The 13112-nt window shown below is 43.5% G+C and overlaps 1 protein-coding gene across 10 annotated transcripts in view; it reads right to left on the bottom strand.

Annotated features, from left to right (window-relative positions):
* CYB5R4 (cytochrome b5 reductase 4) overlaps nt 1-4469 on the bottom strand; it is a 34087-nt gene extending 29618 nt beyond the window's left edge. For 6 of the 10 annotated variants that reach the window (XR_014494203.1, XM_083377349.1, XM_083377351.1 and 3 more), the window contains exons 1-2: nt 4302-4469; nt 960-1113 (exon numbers count right to left, since the gene is read on the bottom strand). Coding sequence is in view for 8 of the 10 variants with exons in the window: in XM_083377349.1 (XP_083233475.1) it covers nt 960-1113; nt 4302-4376 (229 nt within the window). In the remaining 2 variants the exon portion in view is untranslated. Of the gene's footprint in view, nt 1-959; nt 1114-2772; nt 3406-4016; nt 4124-4301 lie in introns of those variants that run through there. The other 4 variants (XM_083377352.1, XM_083377354.1, XM_083377353.1 and 1 more) reach the window with 4 other exon arrangements.
* Between the last annotated feature and the right edge of the window lie 8643 nt (nt 4470-13112).

The following is a 13112-nucleotide window of genomic DNA, read 5'->3' as shown; positions in this document are numbered from 1 at the left end:
TCAACAGCTTTTTCATCATGGCACTTCACTAGGTGCAGCTATCTCTGTGTATTTTAATTATACGGTTATCAGTGCTGCAACTGATCCTGTAATTCAGAGATTATTTTGATTGCATATGCTGCACAGAAGCTCCCTGAGTGTCTCTGACCCCATCCTATCTCATGGTTATTATAGGGAAAATATGAAACATGTGTGCCATCTATTGTTTCCGAATGAAAGGTAGGGTTTCAATCTAATAAAAAAGATCTGCTTTTCCTTCATCCCCCCAAAATTCTAAGTGATATTACCACCTCTCCCATTACACTTATGTTTTATATTTTATAGGACATTAGATGATATATGATACAAGCCAGACAGGCAAACATGTAAGAACTCAAGCACCAAAACCAACAATACCCATGCTAAATTCAATTTCTCAGACGGAATTCAAAAGGACCAGAGAAAAATATGGTTAGTAAAAAACAGGATGTCCATGAATTGAGCAAACCACATCTCTTTTTTTCATTAAAACGGTTCCTTTTTTTCAAGCTTCTGCAAGAGCTTGAAAAAAAGTTTCTTTAAAGAATCAATATATTAAAAATACGGTTCTTAAAGCAACATTATCTGTATTGACAGGCTAGTGAAGATCTGTCCCCAAATTGAGGCTAGTTTGGGCTCCACACTACTCACAAAGGACTGAATCACTTCTGAATCATTTGAAAAGTATGCGCAACCCTACAAAGTAGATCTTGTGAATATTTCTAAGCACAGAAATAAGTTTTGCAAAGGATATCTAATGGGATTCTGTAGCAAATGCTAGGATGTTTTATTAGCTATGCATAAAATACAAGATATTGTACCTTGTTTTAACAAGCTTCCATTCCTCATATTTTTTTTCAAATTACTAAGATTTATTATCCTATATCAGTTACAGTGGAGAACTAACTGTATTTATAAGAACTGGCAACAAAACAGCCCACCTCTAATACATATCCAACAGTCATCCCTTTTATTATGTTTCATAAGCTCTTCTTCAGTAACTTCTAACAATCTCCCTTTTAGACCAGTTAGATCTTTTCCACTTTTGGTTAACCGTATCCAGTCCATAAGACTTCGACCTGATTTCAAAGGTACCTAAAAAGAGGAGAGAGAAAAAAAAAGAACATTGGCAAAATAAATAAAATAGACAATGCATGCTTGGACAACATGTGGCATGTCAGGCTGCCTTGTTCAGCCTGCATTTAAAAAAAAATCCACTGCCACTAAATGTCACAAGTAAGGATCTGCTGCCAGATTTTCACAACTGCTTCCCTCCTGAAGGACATGGTGCCATACCCTCCATTGCCTCACTAATGCTGCCATTCCACTGCTGATTAGCACACCAGTTATTCTTTTGTGGTTCACAATTATTTTTTAAATATCAGTCTAGCCCAGGGGTAGGCAACCTCGGCTCTTTTATGACTCATGGACTTCAACTCCCAGAATTCCTGAGTCAGGGACTCAGGAATTCTGGGAGTTGAAGTCCATGAGTCATAAAAGAGCCAAGGTTGCCTACCCCTGGTCTAGCCCTTTTCCCTCTACATTCATATAGCCCACTATATAGTAAATACAATTTCTCTTTAGTTCTAATTTGCCACAAGAGAAGTTACACATAATGAATCCAAAGCTATACACAATAGCAGAGAGTAAGCTTCAGAAGGACATATAGGCTATAGTGAAAAGATGGATTAGTTATTTATAAAGTATAAATTCCATGTCTTCATTTATTTACATTTGGCAATGTAGTCTTTTTCCAACAAAAATTGGAAAGTATTGAATCTAAACAGAGGAAGCACTACATATGCTACCTCGAGTTCCTATACATAAGCTGCAATAAAAATGTAATTCTTTCAGGGACTGTTATATTCTTTTTAATTGTTCTTAATTTTTGTATTGCTTGTTTTAATTCCCTGTAAACCGCCCTGAGTCCTTCGGGAAAGGGCGGTATACAAATCCAATTAAATAAATAAATAAATAAAATAAATAAATAATCAATCAACACATCAATAAAGACACTTAGGCTTTCCATAAAACTGAACTACAGCATCCAACACCACTAGCCATGATAGCTGGAGCTACTGTTCTGCTACATAGGGAAACTCAATAGCCCTCCGTCACTGGGAAAGACAGTGAAATAATAAATGAGATACAATTTAGATTGGGGCTTTTCAACCAGTGGTACGGGTACCACCTGTGGTACATTGGCACCTGGCAGGTGGTACACGACCTTCCTAGAAAAGTGGTAGCGGGGGAGGGGAATGAACTGAACCGGTGGCAACACCACACAAGCCTGAGCGAGAGATGGCTGGAGCTGCAGGGCTATCAGGGCTCAGTGGAAGCTCTAGGATCAGCACCAGGCTCCAGATGGAGCTTGGCACTGATCCTGGCGCTTCTGAGCCCATAAGAAGCATCAGTTGGAATGTTGCAGCATCTCCAGGGTCTTGTGATTTACATTCAGATGCTTGGCAACTGATTTATATTTATGACAGTCACAGTCTCACAGGGTCATGTGAAGTGACCAAAACCTGCTGCAACCACCCAGCAGACGGGGGGGGGGGAATAAAAACCAAACACCCCCCACCCCACCCCCGCTGCCACAGAAATGCTCACAACAATGAAAACCTCGGACAGGAGGAAGAGCACCGCCAGGCGGGCAGACAGGTGTCTTGCTTAGCTGCGGCTTTGGGGGCACTTTTTCAGTGCCATTGTAACTTTGAACAGTCACTAAGCAAACTGTTGTAAGTCAAGGACTACCTGTACTTCATCACTTTTTTCTTTTCTTTTGTTTGGTCATCAAGTTTTTGACACCTTGCTAGGCGACTGTTGGTACTCGGATGTTGACATATCCTAAAAGTGGTACAATGGGTGAAAAGGTTGAAAAGCCCTAATTTAGATAAATGAAGAAACTGAGGGATGGTCAAAAAGTGCTGTTTTCAGAATATACAAGGGTCACTATATAATTGCCTTACAATATGTTTTTGGTCTGTTTTTTTCTCAGCACATAAACTTCAGTTCTTATATGAAGCAACTGTGAAAATACTGGAATGTTCCAAAGCTCACATAACAGGTATTTATTCATCTAGTAACTGACACACAAAGCTAAATGCTACATCAATTCAACTTTTCAAGGTAAGTGTTACATAAAGAGCAGAAATTGAGTAAGTAAGAGTGGGCCAAAGATATTAAAGGCACCATTAACCAGAGGAAACAGCTTGCCTCCAGAAATCATGGACACTCCATCACTGGAGATTTTTAAGAAGAGGCTAGACAGTCACTTGTCTGAGAGGGTATAGGTCCTCCTGCTCAAGCAGAACTAGAAGATCTCCAAGGTCGCTTCCAGCTCTATTCTATTCTAAGTTCAATGTTGGAAAAAAAGGAAATGATTATTTGACTCCATTTTCCCAGAAGAGGCTTCACACATTTCATGATCTTTCTGCAATGTGGGCTACTCTATCAGAACTGCATCCTGATGAGCTCCTCCATCAGTCTCTGAGGGAATGGAAGCAGCTGACAATTGGTACAGTTATCAAACTACTTAAAGAAATCTTATGTTCTCCACTATTCCACTTGCCAGACTTTACAGGCAAATCAGATCAATGACTTGGCTTCCCAGTTTCATAATCACAAAATCAACAGCCGTATTAATAAATAGCATAATTAAAGCTCATCTTCTCACATACAAAAACAATTTGATGGCACATAATCATACTGCTTCTTCACCACTTTCAAAATCTGCTTTTCCTCTTCCCCCATCTCACTTTAACTTAACCCAAGAATACCAAATCTAGACATGCGGGGAAAAAATTAATTGCAAGCATCTAAGAAAGACAACCAGATATTGTCCTTGTAAATCAGGATTTGCAGAATACCGGATGCGGTAAACTGCAGTAAACTTCCAAAGCAAGCCGAAATATAGCAACTTCCTTCTGTTTTACCAATGAGACTGATTACGCAAGAGTGAATATTTTATATCTCCGTGACCGACAAAAAGCACCCACCATTACGAAGCCAACATAGCTACAAGAAACTTCTCTGCTTCATTGGCCAACACGATTTTTCCGTTGGACCGTTTCCCCACGGCAGCCAGAAATTAAACAGGTGCGACGTCTCCCGCTACAAAATCGCGCCACCTGGTGATTTACAACAGCCCTCCTTCCCCACCTCGCTTCTACAAGCGCTGCTCCGCAAATCCACCCGGCACCACCACCCTCAGACTCTCGTGGGACGTGAGACAGAGCAGCCCACCAAGTAGGGGACTCCAAAGCCGCTACCCAGACCCGCACCTTGCTGCGTCCCGCGAGGGCCACCCGCTGCTGTGAGTCGGGGGCAGGAAAAGACTGAGAAGGCACGTTCAGCATCTTCCCGCTGCAATCAGACGGGAGGCCGACAATCCTCCACTTCCCTGAATGGAAAACGGAGCCGGAGAGAGATTAAACCGCTTCCGGGTTCGGCTTGCTGTGAAAGTAGCCCCGACTAGAGGCGGGGTGGAGAGTGCGCAGGCGCGCTCCAGGAGTACGCGCGAGCGGTTTCGGGTGGCAGCCACTCTTGCGCCCCGATAGGGCGCGCGCTGGAGTTTGTTCATTGATTGACGTGAGGAAAAGGTGGCGGCGGCGTTGGCTGCCGCGCAGGAAAGTCGCCTTCCGTTGAGTTCACATTCTGGCCCCTCCCTGTTGCGTGCTTGCTTCGCGCGCGCTACCCGCTTCTGCTTTCTTTTATCTTTATTTTCTTTATCTTTATTAAACTTATATACCGCCCTTCTCCCGTACGACTCAGGGCGGTTCACAGGGTTTTTAAAATAACAATACAACAATTACAAAAATTAAGAACAGTTAAAATAATTACGTTTAAACCTTGAATAAATATAAATTTATATAAATATAAAACCCCAACTAAAATCCAGTTGTCAGCGGGTGGCTTTGAACGAAATAGGAGAATGTGTTTGCATTTTTAATGTGAAATCATTTTTTAACCTCTGTAACTGTATATCGTATTTCAGGCTTTGAGATTCCTTAATGTAGAGCCCATCCTGACTGGAAGAAAGTAATTAAACGGAAATAAATTAAGAATTAAAATAAGTAAATATTAAATAAAATAAATTTAATAAATGGAAGGCAGTCATAATAAACTAACATTTGGGCTGCTATATAATGGTTGCGTATTGTTTTCAAAGCAGTGACAACAAAGTTAACGAAGGAACCCTCCCAAATATATTTGATCTATTTGACATTTCAGGATGGAGTAAGAAGGGTCTCTTATTTTTACTGCAAAGGATCAGTGGCTAAAATGAAATCTCTTAAGCTGAGCTTCAAACATGTTTGCTGTTAGGAAAAAGGGGCAGGAGTGGGGCAGCGGACATTACGTGATGTACTCATTCAAGTATTGTGATTTACTTGAATCGGTAATGACAAGTACAGTATGCAGGGCTTTTTTCCTCATAGAACGCTCAGAACGGAGTTCCGGCACCTTTTTTGGATGGAACCTTGTAGGGTAGGCAAGGCAGGTTGTATGACATGTGAGTTCCGGCACCTTTTTCTTTTACAAAAAAAGCACTGACAGTATGTAATTGTATTTTTGCATGTGTAGCTATTTTGGCATCGGATAACACGTTTGCTTTGGATGACAGCTGTTTGGTTCGAATTGACGAGGACTCAGAGTGGTTAACACTGAACGAGTTTATTGAATACACAAAGTCAACTGTCAACTGTCAAATGTTGCAACCCTTTTATAGAGAAAGCGTTTGAACTGTAACCAATACAAACAGTCTGTTTTCCCGCTCCTTGGTTGTGGCGTCCAATGATTGCACCTTATTTTCCTGCTTTAAACCTTGCAAAGCTGCACTGTGTTTGCAATCTCTTCCATGGCTTATTGCTAACTATTTACATACACAACACCCCTTACCCCCCAGTTGGTGTCATTTCTTTACAAAATCCATTAGGTATTTTGGTGGCCTATGTATTCTGGACGGGTATCTGTTACTTTGGCTATTAGGGACCCTTCTTCCTGGTTGACTGCTTGGCTGCTGGTTACTATGCTGGTTACTACTAGACCTGGGCTCAGGGTTACTGGCTTCAGATGTACTGCCTTTTGTATTAGGTTGTGTTTGGGATTCAGTGGTCACTGGCCTACTTCGCAGGGGTATTTCCCAATCAATTGGACTGAATTGTTGTTGTTGGGCATCAGGGAATGTGTCATCTTGCCCAACCTCTACACCACTTTCTGGCCTAATGTTGTCTGTACTGTTTCCCCTTACTGAGCTTTGGTCCCCCTCAGCCGGCACACACCCACTAGATCTTTTCCTCAGCTGGTCTATGTGTCTTTTACAGATCCTATTCCCTTCCCCCTCAATGATGTATGATAGGGGACCTAAGATTTCAGTTACCACCCCTGGAATCCATTTGTCCCCTTGGGCGTAGTTCCTGGCCCAAATCAAGTCCCCCACTTCAAATGTTCTGTTAGGAATGTCTAATTCAATGTTTGGTTGGAGTCTGTCGGGGTGTAGTCTGTCCAACTTGGTCAAAATTTTCCTGCCCCACCTCATTTCAGCTGGACTTTTCCCTGTAGCCGAACAAGGGGTTGTGTGCTGAGCCAACAAGAACTCAGCTAGTCTCTGATGCCAGTCACCTCGAATGATTCTTTTAAGCGCGTCCTTCGTGGTCCTCACATTCCTTTCAGCCAATCCGTTGGTGGAGGGGTGGAAGGGTGCAGAAGTCTTATGCTTAATCGAGTTGGCCTTGAGGAAATCCTGAAATTCAATAGATGTGAATTGTGGCCCGTTATCAGACACTATTAAATCCGGCAACCCATGAGTGGCAAAGAGGCCCCTTAATGCCTGTATTGTTCTGCCTGCCGTTACTGAACTGACCGGTACTACTTCTAGCCATCTAGAGTAGCTGTCGACCACTACAAGGAACGTTAACCCCTGGAAAGGTCCAGCGAAGTCAATATGAATCCTGGACCAAGGATTCCTAGCTAGCTCCCATTTATGTGTGCGGATGTGTTGTTGTTCAGGCCTGGAACGTTGGCACAGATGGCAATTGGCAACGCATTCCTCAATGTCGTGGTCCAATCCTGGCCACCACAAGTGACTCCTAGCCAGGGCCTTCATCCTTACTATTCCGGGGTGTCCCTCATGCAATTCAAATAGAATAGCTGATTTGTGGATTTCTGGAATTACTACACGAGTTCCCCAGAGTAAGCAACCCATATGAACTGATAGTTCATCTTTCCTTCTGAAAAATGGACTGTATTTTACGTCCGGGTTGGCGTTGGGCCAACCGCTCATGACCCAGGCCATTACTCTCCTTAAGATGAGGTCCTTATTGGTTGCCTCAGCTATGTCTTTAGCAGTTAGGGGCAGATCAGGAATATCTTGTAGGGACATTACTTGTCCCACTGGGGCAGGGTCCTCCTCTGTTGTGCTAAGGGGCAATCTGCTAAGAGCGTCTGCGTGACCCATGTCCTTACCTGGTCGGTATTGGAGGGAAAATGAATATGCTGAGAGGAAAATGGACCATCTCAGCATCCTGGGAGACATAATTTGGGGAGTCTGTTTATCTGTGGTAAACAGTCCCAGCAGGGGTTTGTGGTCTGTCAGTATTGTAAAGTTCCTGCCATACAGGTAGTCGTGGAACTTTTTAACTCCTGCCACTATGGCTAAAGCTTCCCTGTCTATTTGAGCATAGTTCCGCTCTGCCTTGGTTAGTGTGCGGGAGTAGTAAGCAATGGGTCTTTGCATTCCCTGGGTGTCTAAATGGCTGATTACTGCCCCAACGCCATAAGGCGAAGCATCGCACGCCAGGTAGATTGGTCTGTTTTCTATAAAGTGGGTTACAGTTGAGCTACTGGAAAGGATGTCTTTTAAGGTCTGGAAACTCGCTTTGTGCTTGTCTTGCCAATGCCAAGGGGTCTTCTTATCTAAAAGCCTGTGCAGTGGTTCTGCAATGGCAGCCTTATGTGGCACAAAAGTGTGATAAAAATTTACCAAGCCTAGGAAGGCCTGTAGCTCAGCCTTGTTCCTTGGTTCAGGAGCCCCTTTTATTGCTTTAATTTTTTCAGGGGTAGGGTGGACTCCGCTTTTGTCAATCCTGAACCCCAAAAAATCAGTGGATTTAACCCCTATGCTACATTTTTCCTTTTTTAATTTTAATCCAGCCTTTCTAAATCTACCCAGTACCTGTTCCAGCCGCTCTACTAACATTCCTTCATCTTTTCCAGCTATTAGGACATCATCAAAGTAAGGGCATACTCCAGGTATGCCCTTTAAGGTCCTCTCCATCACTTCTTGGAAGATGCCTGGAGCTGCTGCAATTCCAAATTGCAGTCTGTGGACTCGGAACGCCCCCTTGTGGGTAACAATTGTCTGTGCCTCTGCAGCCTCTTTGGAAACAGTCAACTGTAAGTACGCATGCGCCAAGTCGAGCTTGGCGAAGATGGCGGCGTCCTGGATCGTGGCGAGGACCTGCTTCACTGTCGGGACCGGGTAAGCATGCTTTTTCATTCCAATGTTGAGGGTCGCTTTGTAGTCGGCGCAGATTCTCACATCCCCATTGGGTTTGAGGGGTGTGACAATCGGCGTCTCCCACAAACCGCCCTCAACAGGTTCTAAAACTCCGAGGCCTACAAGCCGGTCGAGCTCGGCCTCGATTTTTTCTTTTAAGGCAAAAGGTACCCTCCGGGCCTTTAGCCTGATTGGATTTACTGAGGGGTCTAGGTTAAAATTAATGGGGGGCCCTTTGTACTTGCCTAGAGATCCATCGAATACGTCTGCAAATTCTTTGCAGACGGATTCGAGGGTCTTATTTCTAATCACTGAATTTATTCCCCCTATCCAAATTCCCAGGGCAGGAAACCAATTAAGCCCTATTAAGCTGGTCCTATTTCCCTCCGTAACTATCAAATCTAAGACCCCCTTAAACCCCTTAAAGTTTACTCTAAGGCTGGTCTTTCCTTTTACGATTATTGGACTTTTTTGGAAGTCCATTAATTGAATATTTGTTGGACTAAGTGGAATTCTTTTTCCGCTTAGTTGTTCAATTTTCTCAAGGGTTTCAGTGGAAATTATCGACACTGAAGCCCCTGAGTCGATTTCCATTCTGCAAGGGACCCCTTGCAGAAGGACTGTGATTTTTAATTTTCCGTCCGGAAAATTGTGCCCCCTTCCCCGCCGTCTCCGATTGACTCGGGCCACCTCCCTTAGGTTTGGAAATTTCACCCGGGTTCTAGGGGTCTCCTTGCCACTAGCATTGGGGGTTACCTTACCCTCTGGCCACACATCGACTTCGTTCAGACGGGAGTCCCGAACGCGGTTTCTGCAGATGGCCTGGATGTGGCCGGTCTTGCCGCAAGCCCTGCACTTGGCGGTGCGGAATCGGCAGGAAGCGCGGGGATGGTTGCCGCCACAGCTGCCACATCGGTTCTGGGTGTCGTTGTCGCGCGGTCTGGTTGCGGTGTCCCGCCACGGTCGTTGTGCCCCGGTTGGTGGTCTTTGCGGTGTTGCGGGTTGTTGCCGGCGGCCAGGTTCCGGCCCCTCGCTTCTGAGTTGTCTTGGTGCCATCTTCCCGAATCGCCTGGAGACTTCGGCGATCTCTTCCTCCCACTGCTGATCCACCTCCCCGCAGTCCACATAGCCCTCTTGGTTAATTTCGGGTGCTGCTGCCATGCTACTGCGGGGGGGGTCGCGATACCCGGTTGACTCATACGTTAGGAGTTCGTCGAGCACTTCCTGTAAATCGCCGGTAGGTTTGGCGATTATTCTATTTTGTAATTGTTCATCACGTAAGCCCAGCACGACTCTGTCCCGAATTCTAATTTCTAAATTATCGTATTTGCAACGTACTGCGGCTTCCCTGACGGCAGCGACGAATTTCTGTATGGACTCCCCCGGTCTCTGATTTCTCTTCTCGAAGATGCGCCGCCAAAAGAGTTCGGACCTTCGGGGAGTAAAGTGAACCTTTAGTTTTGCGAGGAGGTCGGCATAGGGCACGCTGGAGACTGGTTGTGGCTGGCACAGCCCGACAGCAACTCTGTAGACCGGTGTGCCGCAAATTGTCAAAAGTGCCGCCGCTTTTTTTCGGTCGTCAGTGATTCCGTTCACTAACAGGAATCCTTCGACCTGACCGATGTATTCTTCCCAATCTTCGGGGAAGTTAGGGTCGAATTCCTTCAGTGACCCGATTTGCGCCATTCGGAGAATTTTTTTCCTATTCTGCCGCGGCCGCTCGGTTGACTGTGACTCGCTCTGAATTTGCCGCCTTCACGACAATTCTTCCTAATCTCTGGTCTTCTGTCAATCCCACCTTCGTCGCCAGTTGTTTGGTTCGAATTGACGAGGACTCAGAGTGGTTAACACTGAACGAGTTTATTGAATACACAAAGTCAACTGTCAACTGTCAAATGTTGCAACCCTTTTATAGAGAAAGCGTTTGAACTGTAACCAATACAAACAGTCTGTTTTCCCGCTCCTTGGTTGTGGCGTCCAATGATTGCACCTTATTTTCCCGCTTTAAACCTTGCAAAGCTGCACTGTGTTTGCAATCTCTTCCATGGCTTATTGCTAACTATTTACATACACAACAACAGCAATGTTAGATAACTAATAAGAACAAGAAACTGAGTTCTAGGCCTGCCATGTAAATATAGAAGTGGGATAAAAATCTAATAATAGTAACTGTCAATATAGTTTTCTTGGCAACAGTATCAGGTGTTATTTCATTGCCTTTTTTAAAGATGCTTTTTTTCTATTATATTCTGACCTACACCTCTGTGGAGGTTGGTAGTCTATGGGATCTGACCCAGGATTTGAAGATCAACTAAACCACTGTGTTCTGCCACCAACTTACTGTACCATAAAATTGTGTGTATGTGCAGAAAATAAAAGGCCTTAGTCTTAGATATCCTTTAAAAAGGAAATAGATAGCTGCTAAGTTGAGTAACATTGAAGTGGATGCAGCTGTTTTAAAAGAAACTTCTAAAACTCAGAAAAAGGTACAGGCATGTCCAACCTTCTGGCTTGCCTGGGCTGCATTGAGTGAAGAGGAATTGTCTTGGGCCCCATATAAAATATATAATATAGTTAATGGATAAATAGCAAACTTTCCTTATTGTTTGGAGTGTTATGGGGCTACAATTACTAGCTGTCAGGGCTGCATGCAGCCTGTGGGCTGTGGGTTGAATATGATCTAGAGCAATGTCCCCGAGCTTTATTTCCTTATCCAAAACTGCTTATCAGAAAGTTCTTTTTTACCATTTATCAGAAATTCTTTACTTACAGTAAATGTCTCTGTTGTGATTGGATAATGGGCATGTGTGTTATTACCCAAGAAAAAGCAGTTTTACCCAGTTTTTGATAATATATCCAGGTTTGGAAAGCACTGTTGTTATAGAGCAGGGCTTTTCAACCAGTGGTACGGGTACCACCTGTGGTACATTGGCACCTGGCAGGTGGTACGCGACCATCCTAGAAAAGTGGTAGCAGGGGAGGGGAATGAGCTGAACCGGTGGCAGCACCACACAAGCCTGAGCGAGAGATGGCTGGAGCTGCAGGGCTGTCAGGGCTCAGCGGAAGCGCCAAGATCAGTGCCAGGCTCCAGCTGGAGCTCGGCACTGATTCTGGTGCTTCTGCTGAGCCCAGAAGAAGCCCCGATCACCTGGAATGTTGCAGCATCTCCAGGGCCTTGTGATTTACATTCAGATGCTTGGCAACTGATTCATATTTATGACGGTCACAGTGTCCTGGGGTCATGTGAAGTGACCAAAACCTGCTGCAACCACCCCGCAGACGGGGGAAATAAAACCAAACACCCCCCCATCCCACTCCCACTGTCAATCCTCAACAGAAATGCTCACAACAATGAAAACCTTGGACAGGAGGAAGAGCGCTGCCGGGTGGGCAGGCAGGTGTCTTGCTCAGCTGTGGCTTGGGGGGCACTTTTTTCAGGGCCATTGTAACTTCGAACAGTCACTAAGCTAACTGTTGTAAGTCGAGGACTACCTGTACTTCATCAGTTTTTTTCCTTTTTTTCTTTTTTTTGGTCATCTAGTTGACACCTTACTAGGTGACTGGTGGTACTCGGATGTTGCCATATCCTAAAAGTGGTACAATGGGTGAAAAGGTTGAAAAGCCGTGTTATAAAGGATGGAAAGCTCATGATTAAGTATATATTAATGGAAATACAACTTCTGCCAGAAGTGTAATACTTTTAATTAATACACACTCAAAGTTTGTGCTGGAACCAAAACTAAGTAAGCTAGTAGGATATTGTTTAATATTGCACTTTAAGTACTTTAATAAACAAATTTGATTTATGATTATGGTCCCAACTTAGGATACAACATCTATTGCATGTATTTTTAAGAATGAAAATTAGGATATTAGTAAATATTAGTTATTTTCAAGAACTCTAAAATATATTAACAAATCAATGGTTAAGGGTTTTAAAGAATATTCCTATCATGCTATTGAGATTAATTCAGAAAAAGATTTAAGTCTATTGGTCATGCCAAAAATTATTTCAAAAGAGCTCAGTATGAATCTTATGTTCAAAGTATAAAATTGGTGAAGGATACTTATATGATATGGGGTTTTCCTATTATACCCTGCACTTGTTGAATGTTAACAACCCCATTTTGTTAATACAGTTTGCACACATCAATACCATAAAGACATGCATATGCGTTTGAACAAAATGTATGTATCCCTATATGACCAACAGATTTATCAAGCAAAAAAGATTCATCTTTAATATTGGAAATACAAGATGAGCACAAGTACAGGTAGTCCTCAATTTATGAACACAATTGAGCCCAAAATTTCTGTTGCCAAATTTTGCCCCATTTTATGACCTTTCTTGCCAGTTAAGTGAATCACTGCAGTTAATAACACAGTTGTTAAGTGAATCTGAGTAGAATGCATTCAATTGTTAATTATTAATCTCACTGCAAATGGAAGGAAACAATACCGTATTTTGCAGCACTTCAGATTTGAAGACAAAATAGAAGTTCTGAAGGGTGTTAGTGTCTCTATAGCATTTGCCTGGAAGTATTTAAATTGAATACAGTATCATGTTTCACCTGTGGAGAGCAGCCACATGATCGTG

This window comes from Vipera ursinii, assembly GCF_947247035.1.
Source record: "Vipera ursinii genome assembly, chromosome: 1".
Lineage (NCBI taxonomy): Eukaryota > Metazoa > Chordata > Lepidosauria > Squamata > Viperidae > Vipera > Vipera ursinii.
The sequence above is the reverse complement of the archived record's forward strand: the minus strand, read 5'-3'. Positions and strand labels throughout refer to the sequence as shown.